Raw genomic sequence first — 26,917 nt, 5'->3', positions numbered from 1 at the left:
CAAGATATTTCCTTGGTGAGTGTTCCCTATGATTTGTTCAAGGACGCGGTGGCTCAGTGGGTTAGGACGCTGAACTTGTCGATCGGAAGGTCGGCAGTTTGGCGGGTCGAATCCCGAGTGCCGCTTTCTGCCCACCTAGCAGTTCGAAAGCACGTAAAAAATGCAAGTAGAAAAATAGGGACCACTACGGTGGGAAGGTAACAGTATAAACAGTCATGATAGTCCTGCTATCCCAGGTAAAAGGGGAGAGAGAGGGAGATTCATTGAATGAGGGAAGAAATTGGAGCGCTGCAGCACATCATCCCTTCAGAAATGCTGAAGCTGGCAAGAGGCGATGGGCACATGTGCCTTCCAACCATTTTCATGAGTCCATCATTATGCCAGTGTGATTTTTTTCCCCTACACCTTCTCTTCCTTCTTGTCAGCAATGCTGTAGTAATATGTGCGGATCAGTGTCTCCACAGCAGAAAAATCGGGGCGCTCTTCCCATCTGGGGAGAAGAAAGTAGACATGTCAGAAATAAGGGGGAAATGTTCTTGTCCGAATGACACGCCTACATACGTCGCAAAGTTCCCTCCCCAAAGAAATCTCATCTCTAGAATGGAGGCGTTTGGCAACTATGGACAAAATGTCCAGAAATGACAGTTACAACCCTCCACCCCCATGCCCAGGAACACTTCCAGGTTTCAAACCTTTGCAAAATCATAGGGAGAATCAGGTTCCCAAAGACCAACACTGCAACAGAAAAGCACGAGGAGTCCTTGGTGCGCTCTGAGCTTGGCTGTTTTCTTGCAGACGTTTCATCATCAAACTAGTTAACATCATCAGTTACCCACTTTGGCAAATGAAACGTCTGCAAGAAAACAACCAAGCTCAGAGAACACCAAGCACTCTTCATTTTGGCTTTGAGCTACAAATATTCTCCTCTATCGATTCAGAAAAGGATGCTTTCTGAGTCTGGAAATATGATCCTCCTTGACCCATGGACTCAGCAGCCTCTGAGAGAAGTTGATGGTCTCGTCTTACTTGTAAGTCCAACATAGATTCATCAACTTATACATCTCTGGCGGACAGCTCGATGGACAGGCCATACGCTTCCCTTCCTCAAGGAATGCCATGACTTCGGGTCCTTTCATTCTCTAGAAGGGGAGAAAGAGATTGGTTAATGAAGTTGCACATCTGTTTTGGTAAAACGCTAGTGTCAGCCCCACTAAGTGGACCAGATCATGAAATCAAGTGCACAAGAAAGCTAAAACTACTTTGATTGAAACCGGCTATAATAAGAGTTTTGCAAGGGTGATCGTGACTGGAGAAGAGCCTAATGCTGGGAAAGATGGAGGGCAATAGAAGAAGGGGACGACAGAGAATGAGGTGGCTGGAGGGAGTCACTGAAGCAGGAGGCGTGAGCTTAAATGGACTCCAGGAGATGGTAGAGGACAGGAAGGCCTGGAGGAACGTTGTCCATAGGGTCGCGATGGGTCGGACACGACTTTGCAGCTAACAACAACAACAAGGGTAATCGTGCTAGGTGTCCTTCTCCTTCTTATACTCTTGTGAATTAGGGAGATGTTGCTCTGAACTGTTTACTAATGTTTTCTGGCTGTTGTGGATTTAAGAAAAAATGCTTTGACTCCTTTTGCCCATGCAATATTTCCATCAAAGTCATCTTCCTTACTCTATAAGGAGTGACAAAACCCAAAACCTATAGCCGGGTGGCAGCTCAGCCCAGCACATGTGCATCTGGTGTTAAAATGTTTTGGTGTTTTGTTTGTCTTTTAAAAAGGGTGTATTTCTTGATGTGATATGGGTTGGGTTGGGTTAGCTTCCCGGGTTTATACTGTGTAAGATGGGCATCTTTTAAATAAGCAAACACACAAAACCTCATGATCAATTCGGCTTCCTACTTTCTAGGTTCTTTGGAGACATCAAGACTCTAGGCCATACCTTCCTTGATGCTCACCAGATTGCCCGCCCCACGCAATCCTTTATCTAAATATTATTTTAATATTAAAAGTAATTAAGTGGAAGCTAACATGCTACAAAGCAAGCTTTATATTTAAGTAAAATCTTTATTTCTGCCATCACCTCTGAGCCCATAGAGAGCCAGCTTGGTCTAGTATTCAAGCACCGGGCTAGAAAGCAGGAGACCACGAGTTCAAGTCCTACCTTAGCCACGAAAGTTAGCTGGGTGACTTAGGGCCAGTCACTCTCACTACACCCAAGCCCCCTCACAGGGTTGTTGTTGTGGGGAAAATAGGAGGAGGAAGGTGTGTTGAATATGTTTGCCGCCTCGAGTTATTTGTAAAAATAATAAAAGTAGAATACAAATAAATAGCGATCTCAAAGCTATTCTTAGAAAATAAAATGATGAAATCAGGTGCTTTGGCTGGAAAGGGTTTTTTTGTGTTTAGCCAATACTATTTTCACCTCCGGTCTGCAGCAAACACTTAATAAAGCTTTCATATGGGGAAAATATTTTTTGCTGAATCCTGTTTACAAAAACCTGGAGCCAATTGCAGACATCCAGAAGTAGGTTCCAACTTAGAGGCACCCATGGGCTAGTCCAGGGGTAGGCAACCTTGGCTCTTTTACAACTTGTGGACTTCAACTCCCAGAATTCCTGAGCCAGCATGACTCAGCTTGGAAACCTCTCCCTTTCCTTTTAGCATGGCTGGCTCAGGAATTCTGGGAGTTGAAGTCCACGAGTCATAAAAGAGCCAAGGTTGCCTACCCCTGGGCTAATCAAAAGTCAACATGTATTTATCAAGAGAAAGCAATAAAAATACAATTAAAAAAATAACGAAAATACAACATTCATTTAAGGTGGCCTCACAACCGTACAACTGCAGCCCCGTTCCTTAGAATTGTGCAATCACAGCACCATCTTAACTTTTTGGAATCCTCCCTAGTGAACACCCAAATTCTATCCAAATTCACCTTGTAGGGTTTCTGGCCGTAAGAAAAGGCCTCCCACATAGTGACCCCATAACTCCAGACATCACTCTTGCTTGAAAACTTCCGAAACAGGATGCATTCTGGCGCATACCACTTCAAAGGCCACTTCCCAGTGGTTTTGGCCTGTAGGCAAGGACAGAATGGAAATTTCTCAAGTTAAAAACTCTTTGGATGAGATAAATTACTTGAGAAGACCAAGTAAGTAGTCCTTGACTTACTACCACAACGGAACCCAACATTTCTGTTGCTAAGTGAGACAGTTGCTAAAGTGAATTTTGCCCTGTTTTACAACCTTTTTTGCCACAGTTGTTAATTGAATGACTGCAATTGTTAGGTTAGAAACACAGATTTTAAGTGAATCTGTCTTCGCCATTTGCTCTGCTTGTCTGAAGGTTGCAAAATTGTGATCACATGACCCAAGGACACCGCAACAGTCACAAATAATCAACCAATTGCCAAGCATCCCAATTTCAATCATGTGAGCATGGGGATGCTGTAATGGTCGTAAGTGTGAACTTTGAATGGTCACTAAACAAATGGTTATAAGTCCAGGACTATCTGTACAAGCACATATTTATTTTTCCTAAAATACAACATGATGAGGGAAAGTGATATAGTCTCCTTTGCAATTCTTGAAACTCCTAAATTTTTGATGCCTGTATAAGCGGCTTTATCTTAAAGGCCATAAAAGATATCCATCACAGATTTCTATCTAGGTGGATTTTTGACATTCAGTAGAACAGACTCTGCTGTGGCACCCACACAGAGAAGTGCACTTAACAGAGTTTACCAATTTGTTTCCTTATTTATTTATGTATATAATGATCAAATTCAATAGATCTGAATATTTTCCTGATAATGTAGACAAAAAACGAACTCCCAATCAAATTATATTTAAAACTGATCTGCATCCTGAGATTTAAGATTTTAAGTTTCTATAGCCTTTCTTCAAATAGTCTTTTTAGCAGTATCATGTAATGAATTTAAAAAAAGAACTTTTCCGCAGTGGCACCCTCAATTTTTCTGGGGCTCAGTTAGAACTTAACTGACTTTTTCTTGTGCCAGAGTAAGACTTTCCCATTCACCTAGCAACTGTAGAGGAAATTTCACTCCCCCCCCCCCCGTTTTCTTCTGTCTCTTTATTTTACATTTATTTCTGCTTTGGTAACTATATTTTCAAAGACTAGGCAGTTCTTTAGAAATATTTACACAGTTGGCAGATTCCAAAGGTCTATAAAAAAGTAAAGGTAAAGGTTCCCCCGCACATGCGTGCTAGTCGTTTCCGACTCTAGGGGCCGGTGCTCATCTCCGTTTCAAAGCTGAAGAGCCAGCGCTTGTCCGAGGATGTCTCCGTGGTCATGTGGCCGGCATGACTAGACACCAAAGGCACACAGAACACTGTTACCTTCCCACCGGAGTGCTCCCTATTTTTCTAGTTGCATTTTTACATGCTTTCGAACTGTTAGGTTGGCAGAAGCTGGGACGAGTAACAGGCGCTCACTCTGTTATGCGGCACTCGGGATTTGACCCGCCAAACTGCCGACCTTCTGATCGACAAGCTCAGCGTCCTAACCCACTGAGCCACCGCATCCCCAAAAGGTCTATACATCCTGTAAATAAAGAACAATAAATAATACATTTGGAAAAAACAAGTCAGAATGGGCAGGAGCAGGAATGTCACATCTGTCTGCAACTCTTTAAAGTACTCATACATTTCCTATGATCATGGTCTGTCCTTGGCAATAGCTATGCAATCCCAAGAAAAACACGGCTGCTTTAAAAGGCTGTATGCAGGTACGATATTCATATCATTCATATCATGTTCAAAGATTCATTGCACGGTTGTATTTTTTGTCATGATTGTTTTTTTACTGATTTGGTTTTTTTTATTTTGGTGTTTCCTGATTTTACTCATCTGGGTCGTTTTTACTTTGGTATTTTTTTCCAAATAATTTTATGTTTTACAAAGCATGCACATAAACATAAACTAATAATCAAGAGCCTCTCTTTGAGGGAGATGGGAGATGTGCAGCTTAGAAAAATGAAATATAAATACATGCAGTCTTCCAACCACAACTGAGCTCAAAATTTCTGTTGCTAAGTGAGACATTTATTAAATGAGTTTTTGCCCCATTTAACAACCTTTCTTGGCACAATTGTTAAATGAATCTGGCTTCCCCATGGACTTTGCTGGTCAGAAGGTTGCAAAAGGGGATCACATGACCCCTGCAACCATCATAAATACAAGCCAGTTGCCAAAGGTCTGAATTTTGACCACATGACCATGGGGATGCTGCAATGGTTGTTAAGTGTGAAAAATGGTCATAAGTCACTTTTTTCAGTGCCCTTGTAACTTCAAATGGTCACCAAATGAACTGCTGTAAGTCAAGGACTACCAATCAATCAATCAATCAATCAATAGTTAAAAGAGACAAGGGACAGAACTGCAAAAAAGGTATAAAGAAAAAGAGATATATAGAAAACAGGATATTTGCTGTGGCTTTATGCATCCAGAAAGTGCTTAACTGGGAGTGCTTGCATTAAAATGAGAATGAAATAATCCTTCCCATCCTCCTTCTCCTTCCAACAAAATTCTCTCTGAAATGAGGGGTCCTTGGTGCTCTCTGAGCTTGCTTGTTTTCTTGCAGACATTTCATTACCCAAACTAGGTAAGATCATCAGAGCTAGTCATCTGTACTCATTCTGATGATGTTTACCTAGTTTGAGTAATGAAACATCTGCAAGAAAACAGCCAAGCTCAGAGAGCACCAAGGACCTCTCATTTCAACCCTGAACTACAAATGCCCTCCTTTATTGGTCTCTCTGAAATGCCGGCAGGATTGATTTCCCATCTTGTCTTCTTGCTCACCATATAATAACTGTCATCAGCTGCCAAAGCTTTGGAAAGCCCAAAATCGCTGATCTTGGCATAATGCTGGTTGACAAGCAACACATTTCGGGCAGCCAAGTCCCGGTGGACAAAATTCTTTTCTTCCAGATACTTCATCCCGATGGACACCTGATGCATCAGTTCGACCACATTGTTCACAGGAACTTCATCCCTAAGGGGAAATGAAGAGAGAAAAATCTCACAACCATGTTCCCATATAGGTAGTCCTCGACTTACAACAGTTCATGGAATGACCGAAGTTAGAAAGCCACTGAAAAAAGTGTTGTAAGATCGTTTTTCACACTTACGACCATTGCAGCTATCCCCATAGCCATGATCAAAATTCAGGTGCTTGGCAGCTGACTCATGAGGGTTGCAGTGTCCTGGGGTCATGTGGTCACCTTCTGTGACCTTCTGACAGACAAAGTCAATGGGGAAGTCGCATTCACTTAACAACCATGTTAGCAACTTAACAACTTCACACAGGGAGGGCCTCCTCAGGGTGCCGTCGGCTAGACAATGTCGGCTGGCGACCCCCAGGGGGAGGGCCTTCTCTGTGGGAGCGCCAGCCCTATGGAACCAACTTCCCCTTGAGCTCCGGTCCTTTCGCCGCGGCCTTAAAACATTCCTTTTCCATCAGGCTGACCTGGACTGACGACAGGGATTTTTAAAATGTTTTTAATTTTATTATTGGGGCTGCTAGTTTAATTCTTTTTTAACTTTTGTATTATTGTATTTTTATTGTTGTTAGCTGCCCTGAGTCCTTCGGGAGATAGGGCGGCATATAAGTCCCAAAAATAAATAAATAATAACTCTGGCAAGACAGATTGTAAAATGGGGCAAAACTCAATTAATAACTGTCTTGCTTAGCAACAGAAATGTTGGGCTCAACTGTGGTCGTAAGTCAAGGACTACCTGTACTTGATGTGCTCCTTATGGACTGGAACTTTACCTCTCCACTTGGCTACTGGTAGGTATTTTAGGATCGGTAGATCAAATACATCTGGAGAATTCCATATAACGGAAGGTTTATCTTACAAGCACAACATAGCCCTGCCCTCCTTCATTTCCTCATTACAGGTGGTGCTTGACTTACAACCGTTCATTTAGTGACTGTTCAAAGCTACAACAAACTTTTGACTGTTTTTCACACTTACGTTGCAACATCCCTGTGGTCACGTGATCAAAATTTGGCAACTTGTCAGGGAGGATTTTCAGCCCCCCTGGGCAGAGAGGTACTCATGCACTGCCTGGGTCAGGAGTCCCAGGGCCTCTCTCACTCTATTTAGCTGAAAGGTGGACTAGATGATATCAAAGACCCCTTCCAGAATATATGTTTTTATGATTATCTCAGTGATACTGAATTGATGGATCTCCCCAAAGTGCTTTTTCAAAAGGCAGCTGGACTTTGTTTTTCCTGGAAGATGTTTCGCTTCTCATCCAAGAAGCTTCTTCAGTTCTGACTGTCTGACAGTCTGACAGTTCTGACAGTCAGAACTGAAGAAGCTTCTTGGATGAGAAGTGAAACATCTTCAAGGAAAAACAAAGTCCAGCTGCCTTTTGAAAAAGCACCTTGGGAAGAACCATGACCTGGATGACTGAGAATCTCCATAGACCTTGAACTGATGGAAAGGTATAAATCTCTTGCATGACGTGATGGCATCAACTCACTTCTTGGAAGACAAGAACTTGTGCAGGGGACCACCTGATGCCATCTCCATCACCAGCATGAGGGCTTCCGCATGGCACACTCCAATGAGACGGACAATGTAAGGATTGTCAAGCTGGTGCATAATCTGGGCCTCCTTCATCATTTCATCCTGCTGTACCACTCCGTTGCCCTCTTTTAGCATTTTGATAGCTACATCAATTTGCTTCCTGGAAGGGAGTAAAAATGAGAAGATAGAACATAGAACATAAAATAATAGAGTTGAAAAAGATCTCAGGGGTCTTCTGGTCCAACCCCCAGATTGAGCAGGAGAGCCTTTATCATTTCAGACAAATGGTTGCCCAGTCTCTTTTTGAAAGCCTCCATTGATGAAGGCAAGCTGATCCACTGGTTGATTGCTCTCACCATTAGGAATTTCTCCTTATTTCTAGATTGCTTCTCTTCTTGGTTACTTTCCATCCATTGTTTCTTGTCTTGCCTTTTGGTGCTTTGGAAAATAGTTTGAACCCCTCATCTTTGTAGGAGCCCCTCAAATATTGAAAAAGTGCTATCATATGACCCCTAGATGAGAGATGCCAACCATGATAGCTAAAGTAGGGAACAGTTGATGTGAGGAGCCTGAATTGTTTCAAAATGAATGTAACTCCAAACAAAAAATTGAATATAACTCCGAACACATGTGATTCGTTGTTGTTCTATTTCTTTCTAGAAATGTCAACTATCTGGGGCAGCCTCCACCCCCAGTGAGTGCAATTTTATTTCCCAACTAGTCCTTAAACAAAACATCCCTGTGGCATTCTGGGAAAATAAAATGGCAGCCTTCAGAAAATAGCTGTCAACATAGCTCTCTTATCTTGGTCAAAGATCTATATAAGAAAAAGTAACCACAACAATTTCTATGTAAGAGAACGAATGTTACATAATTTCCTAAAAACAACAATCAAAATAACAACCAAAACAGAACCTCAAAGCAAAGGAACATATTGATTGTAATGCCCCCAAGTTGTCACTCTTTGTTGTATCCCATTCCCTGTGTAGACCACTTCCTGTAGCTTGAGGAGTATGCCAGGCTTTCATGTCAAGTATACCCTTCTAAATTGGGTGATGCTAATTGCTATTTTGGAAAGAGGGGCCTTTCTGGGGGCAAAAAAAAAGGACCATAGCTACTTTCCCTCCACCACATTAAGATAGCCACCCCCAAATTATCTCCAAATTTAAGGATTTCCCCCCAAAAGATGAAGAAAACAAAATTAGATTTTTTTCCCCATAGGGAATAGCAACTTATGGGAACTGCACAGGTCTGTCTCAGCACATTAAGAGAAATATATGCAAAAACATGGCATGCACGTACTTCCTCATTCTGTAAACTCCTTTCCTGACACACCCAAAGTTGCCCTCTCCCAGGTCCACTTCATCCACGATCAGACTGCTCCTTTTTAAGAATAGCTTCCGATCCTTCAGCTCTTCAGGATCACTGTATGGGCTTTCATAGCATGATGTGTCCATGGGCAAAATTCGAGTCTTCTTCCCTGCTTCTACTCGGTCCCCAAGAAAGTAAAGTAGATTAATTGTGGGTTTCATGTTTAAAGATCCCCTTCCTTATTTCACAATTCCCCCTCCTCCTAGGCTCAGTTCAAGCTCCCCAGGTTGTATTAGTGACATCAGCTCTGTAGAGTACGCCAATCAATTATTTTTCATTCAAATTGAACAGAACCTTGGTTAATCATAGCAATAGTCTTCTTATCACCAAATGGTGGGATTAAATAACAAGGGAAAATTATGCTCCCCATGCAACTCTGTGAGGCATCTTGCAAAAATCTAAGGGAAATCAAAATGTTAACAAAATTGGGTATTGGACCAATCTGTTGAGCTTGCTTGGATCTTTGCTCAGACCTTTAGAGACCTTAAAATATTTGAACCTTCTAACAATGCCTGCACTCTTCAGCCTTATGGCTTCCTTTCTATTCAAGCTCTTTTCACTTTCTTCAATAGAAAATTCAGGATTTCAAGTAAGGACCTGGGTGACTTAAATCCATGGGGGGGGGGGAAAGCCAACCAAGGGATATACGGCTTGAAGATGCCATAATACTTCTGGGTTGAAGGCAGCAGACCTCCAACTATGACTGAAGGAGAACAACGCTGGGGAAAAACTTTGTTTCCTACTTGTGAACACCCCAAGAAACATCTAATTGGCCACAAGGAGCATTCGTGTGTGTGTGTGTGTTAAAATTTGTCAAATTTTTACCACACTACAATCTAAAGAATCTCTCCAGGGCTTAAAAAAAACCAAGATATTTTATTAATATTTTATAATACAAAAGATCAAATATCTGAAATGCCTAAAACTGACTAGTAACTATTAGGGCTAGCTTCATACCTCCCCTTCAGAAAAGTTCCTTCCAGAACACAGATGTAATTAGATGCAAATCTTCAACAGGAAGACATTATTCTGCTGATGGACTCCCTGGCAAGTATTAACTATGTACTTGGCTGATTATCCTGAGCTTCTAAAGTCGAAGTACTGTAAAAAATTATAAACAGTAAGACCACAAGTGGCCACAAGAGGGTAATCAAGTAACACATACTGTACAGTGTATCCCTAAATGTTGTTCTGATATTGTGTATTACTTTACACCCTCCTGTGGTCACTGGTAGTACTACTTTTTTATTATTTTTTTTTAATGGAAAGAAAAGTAAGTTTCGAATGTGTCTTTATGAAGTGGCAAAAAAGAGAATTTTTCAACCGGAGATTACATGTAAACACTTGTTTTGGGTTCGTGATGCTGTGGAGTTCTAGTAAAAGTGCAATAAACTTTTTCCCAAAACAAGTTGCAGCCTGAACAGTGGATGGGACCTTATAAACAACAAGCTAATAAGAATTTTAAATTTTAATTTAGGCTGGCTGACCACCCTTTGGGGAGCAGCATTCCTTGCAGGAATTGTGTTGTTATGTCTTCTTTTCAGACAGAAGATTGCAATAGTAATTCTTAAGAATTGGTCTTGGTTTAACCGCTTTTATTCATTTCTGATTGACTCTGCCAATGTGATAAGGTGTCAAGAACAGAGAGTCACAGAATGTTGAATTTTTCATGAGAAGTCTGAAATGGGTCATAGGATCTCCAGTTTGAGCAAGAGGTTGGACTACAAAATCTCTAAGATCCCTGTTATTCTGTTATTCTGTTAACCATCAAAAGTATGGCAGCACTGAATGAGGGGGAATCTATGACTGATCCATGAAGTTGTGACTGTTGCAGCATCCCTGTGGTCACATGATCACAATCTGTGCAGTTATGTACTTGGCTCACAATTATGACATCACAGTGAGCCACCATCACTTGAATGCCATTTGCAAGCTTCCCTGCCAATAAAATAAACATTTTACTTTTATGTGTCTGCTCATCCTCTTGTCAAACTCACCAAAGGGTTCTGGTGTGTATCCATCTGAGTTCTGAGGTGTAAATCTCCGAGCAGCCTAGGAAAGTCAGAGCAGATTTTACACACTGGACAAATTCAGGGCAGAAAAATATACATATGCAGCACCCAGTTGTGCCCTAACTCTGTAAATAAAAAAGAGAGAAGGGGATATGCCTAAAGCTAGCCAGGGAGTTGCGTGTCTGGATTGGGGTTTAAATCCTGCTCCAATTTTATCTTCTTTGGCATCCTTTCCAATATTTTCCATAAAATGATTTCAGTAGGATTTTCCTGGCAATTGGTAGGTATGGGTTTCATCTGAATAGCAAACTACTAACAGTATCTTGCCCACTCACTCCCCCCCTCCCCCACCAGGGAGAAAAAGGCAATTTTTTTCTTGTTCTCTGCATGCCATTAAACTCCCACTGAAGAAACAGGCTTGAGATTTACAACCGGACTCAGGGTTGTTGCTAAGATCTGAAACCCTTGTGGCTAGGAGCATCACTTACCAGTTTAGGCCAGTGCTATTACCTGCATACATCTGGCCCTCCTAATTCGTCTATTTGTAACCTCCAAGTTTCAATTGCTTAGCACAGCGGCTGCTGGTACCTCCCTCACTTCCTGACAAACCCCCGCCCTGCTCTATTTTTCTTTTCTAAAGATGATTTTAGCCTCAAACAAACAAGAAAACTGTTGGGCCGAAGACCAAGCGCTAGCCTTTAGCATCATCTTCATTTCCAAGAATTGAGCTCTGGGTGTTCTGAGAAAGTGAAAAACTGTGAAGGGCTACACCCCAGGGCTTTGTTTCTGAATAATAATAATAATAATAATAATAATAATAATAATAATAATAATAATAATAATAATAATAATAATAATAATTTTATTTATATACCGCCCTTCTCCCGAAGGACTCAGGGCGGTGAACAGGGCAAATATATAAAAAATACAAAAATACAAAAGTTAAAAGAAAATTAAACATATGTCCAGCTAAAAACAATAAATACAGATATTAAAAATGACATAAAAACCCAACCCATTCCCTTGCTCAGAAATTGTCTCTGTTTCTGCCTGCCTACCTGCCTGCCTATTTATCCTGCCTTGTCACTGGGTCAACCATTTTGTGAAGGAATTAGGCTTCTCTGCCATAGTGATCATTCTTTCATCTTTCATCTTATTAGCTCGTTCTTCCCTTGTGCTTTGTTCCCCTGATTTCTATCTTTGGAGAAGATTATTTTAGGTTGTTTTATGAGAGCTGCAAATGCTTTTGTGAGCAACATGAATGAGAAGCGATCCATAAATGCATTCACTGAGCAAATAAAAGCCAAACTTACCAACGTAGATGGATGCGCTGGTGGCACTGGAGTGGCTACCGCTGGAAAGAAGGGAGGAAAGGAACAATAGCGAAATTTGTTTGTGCACACAGGCAGACCTCGACTTGCAACAAATCATTTAGTGTGAAATTACAATGGCACTGAAAAAAGTGACTAATGACTGTTTTTCAAACCTATAACCGTTGCACCGTCCCCATAATCACGGGGTCAGAATTTGGAAGCTTGGCAACTGTGATCCACTTTTGTGACCTTCTGACAAGTAAAATCAAAGTGGAAGCCAGAGTCACTTAACAACCATGTTATTGACTTAACAACTCCGGTGATTCATAATAATAATAATAATAATAATAATAATAATAATAATAATAATAATAATAATAATAATAATAATAATAATAATTAATAATAATAATAATAATAATAATAATAATAATAATAATAATAATAATAATAATAATAGAATTAGAAGGGACCTTGGAGATCTTCTAGTCCAACCCCCTGCTCAGGCAGGAAACCTTATACCAGGGGTAGGCAACCTTGGCTCTTTTATGACTCGTGGACTTCAACTTCCAGAATTCCTGAGCCAGCCATGCTGAAGGGAAAGGGAGAAGTTTCCAAGCTGAGCCATGCTGGCTCAGGAATTCTGGGAGTTGAAGTCCACGAGTCATAAAAGAGCCAAGGTTGCCTACCCCTGCCCTATATCATTTCAAGCAAATGGCTGTCCAGTCTCTTCTTAAAGACTTCCAGTGTTGGAGCATTCACCGCTTCCGGAGGCAGGTTGTTCCACTGGTTAATTGTTCTAACTGTCAGGAAGTTTCTCCTTATTTCCAGGTTGCTTGTCTCCTTGGTTAGTTTCCAACTGCAGCAAGAAAGGTTGTAAAATGGGGCAATTCACTTAACAACTGCCTCACTTAGCATCAGAAATTTTGGGTTCGATTGTGGTTGTAGGTTGAGGACTACCTGTATGCTCTGGGCAAGGTTATAGGAAGGACATCATATCTGCGGGGAAAACACGGTCAGCGACTAATTCGCAAGGTCTGCCTTAATGTTTACCAGGCTGTGTGCCATAGATGCTATAGATCAGAAAAGGGTGATATATATATATATATATATATATATATATATATATATATATATGTGTGTGTGTGTGTGTGTGTGTGTGTGTGTGTGTGTGTGTGTGTGTAAATTATTCAAATTGCTAATAAAGAATTTGGGAGGCAATTATTAGCAATTTGAATAATTTACACAAATAATGAGCTGTCATAAGTTGACTATGTTAACTATGTTTATATGTTTGCCCTGTTCACCGCCCTGAGTCCTTCGGGAGAAGGGCGGTATACAAATAAAATTATTATTATTATTATTATTATTATTATTATTATTATTATTATTATTATTATTATTATTATTATTATTATTATTATTATTATTATTATTATTATTATTTCCTGTGGATAAGCCTTGAGTCAGGCCAAAAGGCCAAAGCAGGAAAGAAAGAGTTAATTAGCAAGGTGCATTCAAAAAGCCTTGACAAATTCTTAACATATATATATATATTAGGCCCCAAACATGGGACAAATCTTATTTCCTGTTTCAGCCTAACCCAAGGCCATCCACTACTGCCTGTCGATGGCCTTCGGTTAGGCTGAAACAGGATAAAGATTTGTCCCATGTTTGGGGCCTAGCAAGGTAATCTAAATAGTTAACAAGCATTTAACATATATATATATATATATATATATATATATATATATATATATATATATATATATATATATATATATATATATATATATATATATATATATATATATATATATATATATATATATATATATATATATATATATATATATATATATATATATATATATGTATATATATATATATATATATATATGATATATATATATGATCATTTAGTGCCTCCTAGTGGTCAGTGGTATATTTATTAATTTATTCTTTCACTTGGCACGGCTTCCCATCAGAGGTTCATGACTGAGCAACTAACAATATAAAACATTAAAAAAAACAAAAAATGTTCAACTCATATACACTATAACAGGGATGAAAACAAACGTATCAGTGATAATTATTGTATGGGGTCCATCACACCTCCTGACACCCCAGGCCTGATGATAGAACCCTGTGTTTAAGGCCTTGTGAACGGTTGACAGGGTCAGGGCCAATGTAATCTCAGGGTGTGTTGAATGGAACTCCAAGGGTGGGCATCATCACAAAAAAGGCTCCTTTCCTGGGCCCTGCTAGATGACACTCCCTAAAAGAGGGGACCCAGAGCATGCCTCTTCTGCTGGACCAGATGGGATGGGTAGATAGAATTCAGAGAGGCAGTCCCAAAAATAACCTAGGCCCTATGCCACGAAGAGTTATAAACATCCCGTTGAGCTGAATTGGAAAGATATTGGCAACCAGTGCAGTTTGCAGAGCAGAGACATAATATGGGCTGACCAAGAAGGTATACAAGTAGTCCTCAACCACAGCTGAGCCCCAAATTTCCATTGCTAAGCAAGGCAATGGTTAAGGGAGTTTTGCCCTGTTTTATGACCTAGCTTCCCACAGTTATTAAGTCATCCACTGCAGTTGTTAAGTTAGTAACACGGTTGTTAATTGAATCTGCTTCCCCATTGACTCCGCTTGCTAGACGTTCACAAAAGGTGATCACATGATCCTGAAATGCTGCAGCCATCGTACAGTAAATACTTTTTCCTTGTACTATGCTAGGGGAGGCAGTTTGGGGAGTTGAAACCTATAACATCTGGAGGATGTTAGCTTTGAAAAACTCTTTGAGGCCATCCTTTTCTGCAGACCTTTTTTTTAAAACTGTAATACAATCTTTAAGGAATATGGATTTCATGATAACTAAAACATATACACAGGGAAGGAAATAACCGGACTTGCCAATCCTTTTCTCAGAGGTAGGAGAGAAGATAAAATCTTACCTGATTGCATTTCAGGATTCGGGGTGCTTTCTTTCAGATAATAGATAAGGCCATCAGGTTTGATTTTGAGGTACTCAACCAGCTGGTGAAAGAATTTTGAAGGAGAAGAACATCAAGAGGAGAGAGAAAGAGGCAGGAAAACTAATGAACAAGCAAGGTAATTGTCTTTTTGGCATCCCTGTTTGCTTGTATCCCTTTGAGAAACTGGAGGGGGAAATTAAACATCTCAAAAGGTTATGTGGAAAAGTCAGAAATACATTTTACGGTAACTTATTGGAGCAAAGCTGCCCTTCCTGGGTTCCATTTGGCCAATACAGGTCGTCCTCGACTTATGACCCTAATTGAACCCAAAATTTCTGTTGCTGAACAAGACAGTTGTTGAGTGAGTTTTGTCCTATTTTCCGACCTTTGTTGCCACAGTTGTGAAGTGAATCTCTGTAGTTCTTACATTAGTAACATGGTTGTTAAGCGAATAACTTTGCTTATCAGTAGGTTACAAAAAGGTCATCAGGTGACCCTGGGACATTGTAACAGTGAGAAATATGAACCAGTTGCCAAATGTCCGAATTTTGATCAGGTGACCATGGGGAATGCTACAATGGTGTGAAAAACAGTCATAGGCCACTTTTTTCAGTGCCGTTGTAACTTCAAACGGTCATTAAACAAAATGGTTATAAGTCGAGAACTACCTGTAACTATAGTATGACCAACACACAGCATACCCACTCACTCCAATACAAAGGGATGGATCTTAGCTTCATCTCACTTACCGACCAGAGAGCCAATAAGGCACCAGGCTAGAAAGCAGGAGATGGTAAATTCAAGTTCTGCCTTAACCATGAAAGCCAGCCGGGTGACTTTGAACCAGTCACTCTCACTCTCTCAGCCCAACCCACCTCACAGGGTTGTTGTTATGGGGAAAATAGGAGGAGGGAGGTATGTTGGATATGTTCGCCGCCTTGAGTTATTTGTAAATATAATAAAGATGGGGAAATAAGTAAGCCAACAGACAAGCAAACCACTCAATCTTCAACGCAATCTCACCTGCCACAGCGTATCAAATTTGGTTCCGTCTTCCACAGAGTATTTTCCCGATTTTCCTTGTACTATTCGATAGTGATAAACGGTCTTTCCATACACAAGGGAGAGGGCATAGCTTCCTTGTTCTTTCTTTTGTCTCATCCTGAAGGGAAAGGGAGAGGAAGGCTAGAAACAGCTACAAACGATCTTAAATGACTCTGATGTAGCAACTTAAAATAAGATTGGTAATTCTGTCAGCTTTCTCTTATGTGAAAATCTGTCATATTAACATTTACCTGGGTCTCTCTCTTTTTGCAAATTTATCAATAGAATGAGCTTCAGAACTTTTTGTTTTAAAAAAGTTTAGATTAAATTTTCCTAAGCTGCATTAACAGAGGGATAGAATCAAGATCACGTTGAAGTGTTACTACCACTTTACAATGCCTTGGTAAGGCCACACTTGGAATACGGCATCCAGTTTGGGTCACCATGATGTAAAAAAAGATGTTGAGACTCTAGAAAGAGTGCAGAGAAGAGCAACGTAGATGATTAGGGAACTGGAGGCTAAAACATATAAGGAACGGTTGCTGGAATTGGGAATGTCTGGTTTAATGAAGAGAAGGATGAGGGGTGACGTGATAAACAGTGTTCCAATATCTCAGGGTCTGCCCCAAAGGAGAGGGAGTCAAGCTACTCTCCAAAGCACCTGAAAGCAGGATAAGAAGCAACAGCTGGAAACCAGTCAAGGAGAGAAGCAACTTAGAACTAAGGAGAAATTTTCTGACAGTTAGAACAACTAATCAGTGGAATGGCTTGCCTTCAGAAGTTGTGGGTGATCCAATATTGGAGGCTTTTAAGAAGAGATTGGACAATCATTTGTCTGAAATGGTATATCCCTGCCTGAGCAGGGAGTTGGACTAGATGACCTCCAAGGTCCCTTCCAACTCTATTATTCTGTTATTCTGTTAAATTGTGTGTGTGTTTTTGCTGCTTTCTTCAAACATTACACAGATTTTTGCAGATTTACCTCTTATACAAGTAATCCCTGACTTACAACCACAACTGAGACCAAAATTTCTAACCAAGACACTTATTAAGTGAATCTTCCCCCCCCCCTTTTACGACCTTTCTTGCCATACTTATTAAGTGAATCCCTGCAGTTATTAAGTATTAAGTCATAAATATGAATCAGTTGCCAAGTGCCTGAATTCTGATCATGTGACCATCGGAGATGCTGCAATGGTCGTAAGTGTGAAAGACAGTCAAAAGTCACTTTTTTCAATGTTGTTGTAATTTTGAATGGTCACGAAATGAACTCTTGTAAGTCGATGTACCAGTACTTCATTTTTTTTCAACTATTCTAATGTCAAACAAGGTAGCATCAACAACATCAACAGCACTGATGATGTTCCCTAGTTTGGTAATGAAATGTCTGTTGCCCAAAAACTGAGAGCCACAAGGACCACACATTATATACCTATACATAACAAGGTTACAGTATTTCACCAATCAATTATGTCTGTGGCAGGCAAAAACATTTCAGACATAAAATGTTAATGTTAGACTGCAGAAGATGAGATTTTAACATAATGGAGGGCAAAAAGGGAATATTTTGGTTTACATCACTTTGAAAATATAAGGCTAGATACATTTGCATTTAAATGCAAACTTAATCAATTTTCCTCCCTTCCTTAAGAGGCACTGGGAGATTCTCCAGCAAGAGAGATATACCAGCCCACTTTAGATATGGTGATTTCTCAGCTCAGTTTTAATTTCCCATAAAATGCCTCCAGGCCTGTCATTTGTCTTTCTCAAAATGCCTTGGAACTGGATGCTCTCAGGGCTGTTGACAGAATGAGATTTATTGGAATCATTAGCAAAACTATTGAGAAATTGCTGCCAAAGCAGTTTTTAGAAAGCCATGACCATGTTTAGAAAACTAGCTCCCCGGCGATGTAAATAAATTTAGTATAAACAGCAATTTTATATATAAAAGAAGGATGCAGACTTTCACTGCACATCCTGGTAACTGATATTTTGAAAAAGCTAATGACAAAGCTGGCTTGGATATTGCCTGATAGTATATTACAGAAAGGGATGTGGTGGCTCAGTGGGTTAGGACGCTGAGCTTGTCGATCAGAAGGTCGGCAGTTTGGCGGGTCGAATCCCGAGTGCCGCGTAGCAGAGTGAGCGCCTGTTACTCGAGTGCCTGCTTCTGCCAACCTAGCAGTTCGAAAGCACGTAAAAATGCAAGTAGAAAAATAGGGACCACTACGATGGGAAGGTAACAGCGTTCCGTGCGCCTTTGGCGTCTAGTCATGCCGGCCACATGACCATGGAGACGTCCTCGGACAAACTCTGGCTCTTCGGCTTTGAAACGGAGATGAGCACCGGCCCCTAGAGTCGGAAATGACTAGCACGCATGTGCGGGGGAACCTTTACCTTTACCTTTATATTACAGAATCCTGGAATAACATGGTTTTCTGTACTAGAAAGTTCAGTTTCTTTTACACAATTGAAATTTTAAATTCGAATGATTTTAATTGCTAGGAAACTACTATGAAGTAAAATCTAATTTTAAGGGATTATTTTGGCATCTTTCAACTGATTCAAATATATCTTGCCGACCAAAGTATTTTGATGTTTGCAGTTGCACCAATTTTAATGAATGTTTATACGTTAAACACTGTTTGTGTTTTGTGTACATTAAACATAAAACCAATCATTTATAACAAAGACAAAATAAATTTTTGATGGTTCTAATTCCTGATGGGACTGAATAGAATGATCTATTCAAAGCAGCACTCTCTGAATCAGAGTTAATTGGGTATCTATTATTCATTAACATCCAACCCACAATATGTAAATATGACTGATTTAAGCCTTTGGCTGCAGTTTATATCATCTGTGTAATGACATCATTATTCACAGTGAAATTTGGTCTAATGAATGCAAGCTTTGGCTGAGCTCTATTGCCCTGTGTTTTCATATATTACTTTATATGTGGTTTGATACAGGTAGTCCTCAATTTATGACTATAATTGAGCCCAAAATTTCTGTTGTTAAGCAAGACACTTGTTAAGTCAATTTTGCCTATTTTGCAAGCTTTCTGGCCACAGCTGTTAAGTGAATCACTGCAACTTTTACATTAGTAACACAGTTGTTAAGTGAATCTGGCTTCCCCATTGACTTAGGTTGTCAGAAGGTGGCAAAAAGTGATCACATGACCCCGGGATTTTTTTGACATGGTTGTTAAACAAACCACCATGGTTGTTAAATGAATCGTGTGGTTGTTGAATGAATCCAGCTTCCTGCATTGACTTAGCTTGTCAGAAGCTGGCTGGGAAGGTTGCAAATGCTGCTCACATGGAACTGTTGTAAATATATGCCACCCTAATTTTGATCACGTGACTGTGGGGACTCTGTGACAGTTTTTCAGCACTGTTGTAACTTTGAACGGTCAATAAATAGAATGGTTGTAAATCAAGGACGACCTATTCTGCTTAGCCAGAATTGTGTAAATGTGTGTCCTGAATATGGAACTGCAGGTAGTGGGGAGAAAAATATTTCTCCAGAAATAAAGGGGAGGTTTTTCCTGCATCCTTAAATGCTTACAAGAATTTCCCATCAGGCTGTGCTCCTGAGTAGAGCCGGCTTTCAGCTTGCTCTCGCGAGATGGGGCCATGATACCAAGGCATTTTCTCGTGAGCAGTGGTGGCCAGGAGTTTCTCCACTTGTGGGGCTTGACTTATGATTGCTGCTTCAAGATTCTCTCCCTATAAAAAAAAGAAGAGGGGGAAGGAAATTTTCAATTCATAAAATGAAGAATCAAACCATTCCAAAACACTGAATATATATATATATATATATATATATATATATATATATATGTGTGTGTGTGTGTGTGTGTGTGTGTGTGTGTGTGTGCAGTGCTTTTTTTGTAAAAGAAAAAGGTGCCAGAACTCACACATGTCATACAACCCGCCTTGCCTACCCTACAAGGTTCCATCCAAAAAAGGTGCCAGAACTCTGTTCTGAGCGTTCTATGAGAAAAAAAGCCCTGCTTATGACCATTTTTCACACTTAACAACCATTGCAGCATATACATATATATGTAATTTTTTTTAGATTGCTAACAAAGAATTAAAAGGAGACTGATATGCATTTCAAACTTATTTGTTTTCATCAGTCAATAAGTTTGAAATGCATATCAGTCTCCCTTTAATTCTGTTAGCAATCTAAAAAAACAATTTACACAAATATGAGCTGTCACTGTTGTGACTACTGCCTGTCGATGGCCTTCGGTTAGGCTGAAACAGGAAATAAAGATTTGTCCCATGTTTGGGGCCTAGCAAGGTAATCTAAAGAGTTAACAAGCATTTAACATATGCATATATATATACGCGGTGGCTCAGTGGGTTAGGACGCTGAGCTTGTCGATCAGAAGGTCGGCAGTTTGGCGGGTCGAATCCCGAGTGCCGCGTAGCAGAGTGAGCGCCTGTTACTCGAGTGCCTGCTTCTGCCAACCTAGCAGTTCGAAAGCATGTAAAAATGCAAGTAGAAAAATAGGGACCACTATGGTGGGAAGGTAACAGTGTTCCGTGCGCCTTTGGCGTCTAGTCATGCCGGCCACATGACCACGGAGACGTCCTCAGACAAGCGCTGGCGCTTCGGCTTTGAAACGGAGATGAGCACCGGCCCCTAGAGTCGGAAACGACTAGCACGCATGTGCGGGGGAACCTTTACCTTTACCTATGTTTTCTGAGGTTTTCGCGGGTGTTTGTATGTAGATCTTTGGTCATTCGAGTTTTTCCCCACGTAGAATTGGAGGTATCAGGGCAACATTTCGACGAAATTTCATCCGTCATCCTCAGGCTGGTGGCTTCAGCTTCGTTCTTCTGGGAGAAGTGTGTGGTAGTACCACACACTTCTCCCAGAAGAACGAAGCTGAAGCCACCAGCTGGAGTAAATGAGTTTTGTACTGAAATATTCTTCTACATTGTGCCCCACCCTCCATCCCACACCTCTAGCTTTTTTATTCAGATTGCTGGGAAGAACGGGTGATTTAGACAGTTAATTATTTTAGACTAATGGATTAGGAAAGCTTTATTTTAAAGTTTGACCCCAATTTATGACCACAGTTGGAACCAGAATTTCCATTGCTAATCAAGACAGTTCTTAAGTGAATTGCATATGATTTTACAACATTTTTACCATAGTTGTTAAGCAAATCATCACAGTTGTTAAGTAAGCTTACTTTTTCAGAGGTTTTAATTAATTTTAATTTAATTTATTGAGATTTCTATACCGCCCTTCTCCCAAAGGGACTCAGGGCGGTTCACAGGGCATAAATATAAAATGACAATACAAAAATTAAAAGACAATTAAATCAATGGCCAAGTTAAAACAAGAATAATAAAACAAGCCTATAAAAACCCATATACCCCCATCAGGCCAGACCCGCTAGTTCAAATAAATGGGTCTTCAACCCGCAACGGAAGGATCGGAGGTCTGATGCCATCCGGAGCTCAACCGGCAGTTGGTTCCATAATGCCGGAGCACCCACAGAGAAGGCCCTCCCCCTGGGGGCCACCAGTCGACATTCCTTGACAGGAGGCACCCTGAGGAGGCCCTCTCTGTGGGCGCGCACAGGGCGGAGGGGAGTCGACGCCGGCAGCAGGTGGTCCTCGAGGTATCGTGGACCCATGCCATGTAGGGACTTAAAGATCATAACCAAAACCTTGAACCTTACCCGGAAGACAACTGGTAACCAATGCAGCTCACGGAGCAAAGGTGTAACATGGGAGTACCGGGAAACTCCCAAGACAACTCTCGCGGCCGCATTCTGTACCAGTTGGAGCCTCCGAGCAGTCTTCAAGGGAAGCCCCATGTAGAGAGCATTACAGTAGTCTAGGCGAGAGGTCACGAGCGCATGAGTGACCGTACATAAGGCCTCCCGGTCCAGATAGGGCCGCAACTGGCGCACCAGTTGTATAACTGGCGCACCAGTTGTATAACGAGTGTATAACGAGCAAAATGGAAAAGGCCAGCGTATAGCAGAATTTAATATGTGGCTAAAGGAGTAGTGTAAAGGAGAAGGCTTTGGTTATATTAGTCACGATGTCTGTAGCTGGTCTAATGAAAAAATGTATAAAAGAGATGGTCCACATCCATCCAAGAAAGGGACTGAGTTACTTGGCAATAAAATCACAGCTTTTCTGGAGGAACATTTAAACTAAACAATGGGGACAGTGAGTTAATTGATACAGAACATCACTGTCCCTGGCAATCTAAGAAAATAGGGGAAGCCAGGCACCACACAAGTTAGGCAGCAAGTAAACACAGGGTCAGTCATAAAAGACTCAAATGTCTATACACTAATGCACAGAGTATGAACAGTAAGCAGGGTGAACTAGAAATTCAGGTAAATGAGGGCGGATATGATATTGTTGCCATTATGGAAACATGGTGAGACGAAACCTACAAATGGAACACACAGCTAGAGGGAATTAAACTATTTAAAAGAAACAGACTAAACAAAAGAGGAGGTAGAGTTGCTCTATATATAAGAAATAACTTTATCTCTACAAAAATAGAGCACAACAGTGATGAAAACTGTAAACTTTAATGCATTTGGGTCAATATAAAAGGGGGGGAAATGACATTGTCATAGGTGTATACTATAGGCCGCCCAACCTAGCAGAGGAAATAGATGAACTTTTTGCTAGTCAGCTAACTAATGTATGTAAGAAGCACATCACAATAGTACTGGGGGACTTTAATTACCCTTATATCAACTGGGAGACAAACTCTGCACCAAGTGGAAGATCAAACAGATTCCTGACAAACCTAGCAGACAACTTTCTCTCCCAAAAAGTAGAGAAGGGAACAAGGGGATTAGCCATATTGGATTTAATTCTCATGAACAGAGATGAAATCATAGAAAGTGTCCAAGCCACAGGAACCTTGGGGGGAAGTGATCATGCAATATTGGAATTCAACATTCTGGAAGCACAAGCAATAGAACACAGCCAAACTAGAGTCTTGGACTTTAAAAGAGCCAATTTCAATAAACTTAGAGAGACCATGGGAAGAATTCCATGGATGAGAATCCTAAAGGGGAAAACAACTCAAGAAGCTTGGGAAATTTTGAAAAGTGAGATAATAAAGGCCCAGTCTAGCACAATACCAACAAAGAAGAAAAATAACAGCTCTCAAAAGAAACCAGCATGGCTGCATAAAGAACTCTCTGATAAATTGAAAGATAAAAAGGACAAGTATAAGAATTGGAAAGAGGGGCACATAACTAAGTCAGAATATCAGCAAATAGCCCGTGCCTGCAAAGATGAAGTGAGGGAAGCTAAGGCTCAAAATGAACTAAGGCTTGCGACCAAAGTCAAAAATAACAAAAAAAATTGCTTCTTTCAACATATAAAAAACAAGAAAAAAGTTAAGGAAATGATTGCTCCATTAGTGGGGGAAAGTGGCAAAAAGGTGACAAGCAATAGGGAGAAAGCAGAACTATTTAACTCATTTTTTGCATCTGTCTTTACACAAAGGGAAAAAACAGTCCAACCTACCAAAACCAGTGCCATAAAAAACAGAATAGAAACGCAAGTTAAGATAGGCAAAAAATGGTAAGTGAACACCTGTCCAGCCTAGACGAGTTCAAATCACCAGGACCAGATCGATTACACCCCAAAGTTCTCAAGGAACTGGCAGATGTGATCTCAGAACCACTGAACTATATTTTTCAAAGATCCTGGAGCACTGGGGAAATACCAGAGGACTGGAAGAGAGCTGACGTAGTTCCCATCTTCAAAAAAGGGAAAAAAATATATCCAGGAAACTACAGACCTATCAGCCTGACCTCAATACCTGGGAAGATTCTGGAGAAGATAATCAAACAACAAATCAGCGAACACCTTGATGCAAACAAAGTCATCACTAAAAGTCAACATGGGTTTGTCAAAAACAGATCATGCCAGACAAATCTTGTTACATTCTTTGACCAAGTGACAAAATTAGTGGACCAGAGGAATGCTGTAGATATAATTTACTTGGACTTCAGTAAGGCATTTGATAAAGTAGATCACAACCTACTACTTGATAAGATAGGAAAATGTGGGTTAGACAGCATCACCACCAGATGGATTCGTAGCTGGCTGACAGGCCGTACTCAGCATGTGGTCCTCAATGGAACTGCATCTACATGGAAGGAAGTGTGTAGTGGGGTGCCCCAGGGCTCTGTTCTGGGCCCAGTGCTCTTCAATATCTTCATTAACAATTTGGATGAGGGGATAGATGGGGAACTCATCAAATTTGCAGATGACACCAAGCTGGCAGGAATAGCCAATACTCCAGAAGATAGGCTTACAATACAGGAGGATCTGGACAGACTCGAACACTGGGCGCTAGCTAATAAAATGAAATTCAATGGTGAAAAAAGTAAGGTTCTACATTTAGGCAGGAAAAATCAAATGCACAGGTATAGTATAGGTAGTACCTTGCTCAATAGTAGTAACTGTGAGAGGGATCTCGGAGTCCTAGTAGACAATCACTTCAATATGAGCCAGCAGTGTGCTGCAGCTGCCAAAAAAGCCAACACAGTGCTAGGCTGCATTAACAGAGGGATAGACTCAAGATCAAGTGAAGTACTAATACCACTCTACAATGCTTTGGTAAGGCCACACCTGGAATACTGCATCCAGTTTTGGTCACCACGATGTAAAAATATGTCGAGACTCTAGAAAGGGTACAGAGAAGAGCAACAAAGATGATTGGGGGACTGGAGGCTAAAACATATAGGGAACGGTTGCTGGAATTGGGTATGTGTTGTTTAACGAAGAGAAGGGTGAGGGGTGACATGATAGCAGTGTTCCAACATCTCAGGGGCTGCCACAAAGAAGAGGGAGTCAAGCTATTCTCCAAAGCACCTGAAGGCAGGACAAGAAGCAATGGATGGAAACTAGTCAAGGAGAGAAGCAACCTAGAACTAAGGAGAAACTTCCTGACAGTTAGAGCAATTAACCAGTGGAACAACCTGCCTCCAGAAGTGGCGAATGCTCCAACACTGGAAGTTTTTAAGAAGAGACTGGACAGCCATTTGCCTGAAATGGTATAGGGTTTCCTGCCTGAGCAGGGGGTTGGACTAGATGACCTCCAAGGTCCCTTCCAACTTCTTCTTCTTCTTCTTCTTCTTCTTCTTCTTCTTCTTCTTATTATTATTATTATTATTATTATTATTATTATTATTATTATTATTATTATTACTATTATTATTACTATTATTATTACTATTATTATTATTATTATTATCTCCTGGTCATTAAGTAAATCCAACTTCTCCCATTGACTATGCTTGTCAGAAGCTGGCTGGGAAATTCACAAACGTGATCACATGATCCTGGGACACTGTGACTGTTATAAATACATACTAGTTGCCAAGTACCTGGATTGCAATCACGTTACCATAGGGACAGTCGTAAGGACTGTCGTAAGTCACTTTTTCCAGCGCTGTCATAATGTTGTATGTTGTAAGTCAATGACAACCTGTACCATTGCAGCTGGGCTTGGCAAATGCTCCCCCTCTGAAAGGATTCACTGGAAGTAAGCATCCTAAATCTTTTAGATTTGGCTATCCGAAATGACTTATAACACTTATTTCACTATTTAGATTAGCAGATCCTCATACTCAAACACAGCTGCTATTTGTTACACAGTCATGTGTTGTTTTTTTCAAATTCAGAAACCTGAAAAAAGACATAGTGGCTTTAATAGGTAGCAAAGCTTGTATCACTTTCAAAGCAGTTTTTCAAAATCTTTTTCAAAACGTGCACATAGTGGATATTTGTGTATATGTGTGGTGTTTGTGTCTGTGTATCTCACTCTTTCTCTCTCTCTGGGGTGGGGAAGAGGGTGTGTATATATGTGCATACTGTACATAAAATATGACATTACTGGGAATTTACTTTTGTCAATAGGCGTTGGATTTTGTAAACCATCTACAGTATATAGGGAACCTATCTGTTTGAGCAATCCGGTCTGGTCTGACGGGTTCTGTTGTAATTATTGTTTTAAGGTAACTTATCTTCTACATTAATGTTTTCAATATCTGTATTTGTGCATTTGATATTTATGTCACTGTTCACCGCCCTGAGTCCTTAGGGAGAAGGGCGGTATACAAATCAAATAAATAAATAAATAAATAAATTGTGCAACATATAAAGAGAAAAAAATTCTCTAATGAAAATAAAATAAAAATTATGCTCATACCTCTAAGTTCCATGTTTGCCGGACATATTCCCGGACCATATTGTCCCGTATGTTGTCAAAAATACCTGGCTGGGGTTCCAGGCTATTAGGACGGTTGCAAGGCTTCCGCAAAGTACAGCAAAGTCCATCTGCATCCTTGGAATAAAATTCGCAGAGCTCTTCAGGCCCGCAGTGTGCTTTCCCTCCAGAGATGGCAAAGGTCCCATTCATCTGACGCTCAATGGAATAATGGTAGAACTGGAGTTTGTACACCACAGAGAGGACATATCCGCCAAGACTGCGAAAGCACTGTCGCAGCAAAAATAGCCCATCAGACATCCCTGCCAATTTGAGGTGATCCTCTGCATCGGATCGGGAGATGCTGCCATAGTAGAAAGGCAGATGGGCAGCTGGATTGGGCATC

At 40.6% G+C, this 26,917-nt stretch overlaps 1 protein-coding gene across 2 annotated transcripts; it reads right to left on the bottom strand.

The window, feature by feature from the left end:
* Nucleotides 1-259: 259 nt before the first annotated feature.
* ZAP70 (zeta chain of T cell receptor associated protein kinase 70) lies at nt 260-26,916 on the bottom strand (the record flags this gene model as incomplete). Of its 2 annotated transcripts, XM_083363799.1 has the most annotated exons (12): nt 260-490; nt 1,027-1,139; nt 2,938-3,078; nt 5,825-6,017; nt 7,517-7,723; nt 8,866-9,049; nt 10,932-10,986; nt 12,260-12,300; nt 15,220-15,301; nt 16,264-16,402; nt 19,855-20,015; nt 26,515-26,916. In XM_083363799.1, the coding sequence occupies 12 exons, from the start codon at nt 26,914-26,916 to the stop codon at nt 400-402; spliced, it is 1,809 nt and encodes a 602-aa protein (XP_083219925.1). In that variant the 3' UTR covers nt 260-399. The 2 variants fall into 2 exon arrangements, with proteins under 2 accessions (XP_083219925.1, XP_083219924.1); XM_083363798.1 differs by lacking the exon at nt 12,260-12,300 and having other exon boundaries at nt 15,179-15,301.
* Between the last annotated feature and the right edge of the window lies 1 nt (nt 26,917).

This window comes from Vipera ursinii (genome assembly GCF_947247035.1).
Source record: "Vipera ursinii genome assembly, chromosome: 1".
In the NCBI taxonomy this organism is placed as follows: Eukaryota; Metazoa; Chordata; class Lepidosauria; order Squamata; family Viperidae; genus Vipera; species Vipera ursinii.
The sequence above is the reverse complement of the archived record's forward strand: the minus strand, read 5'-3'. Positions and strand labels throughout refer to the sequence as shown.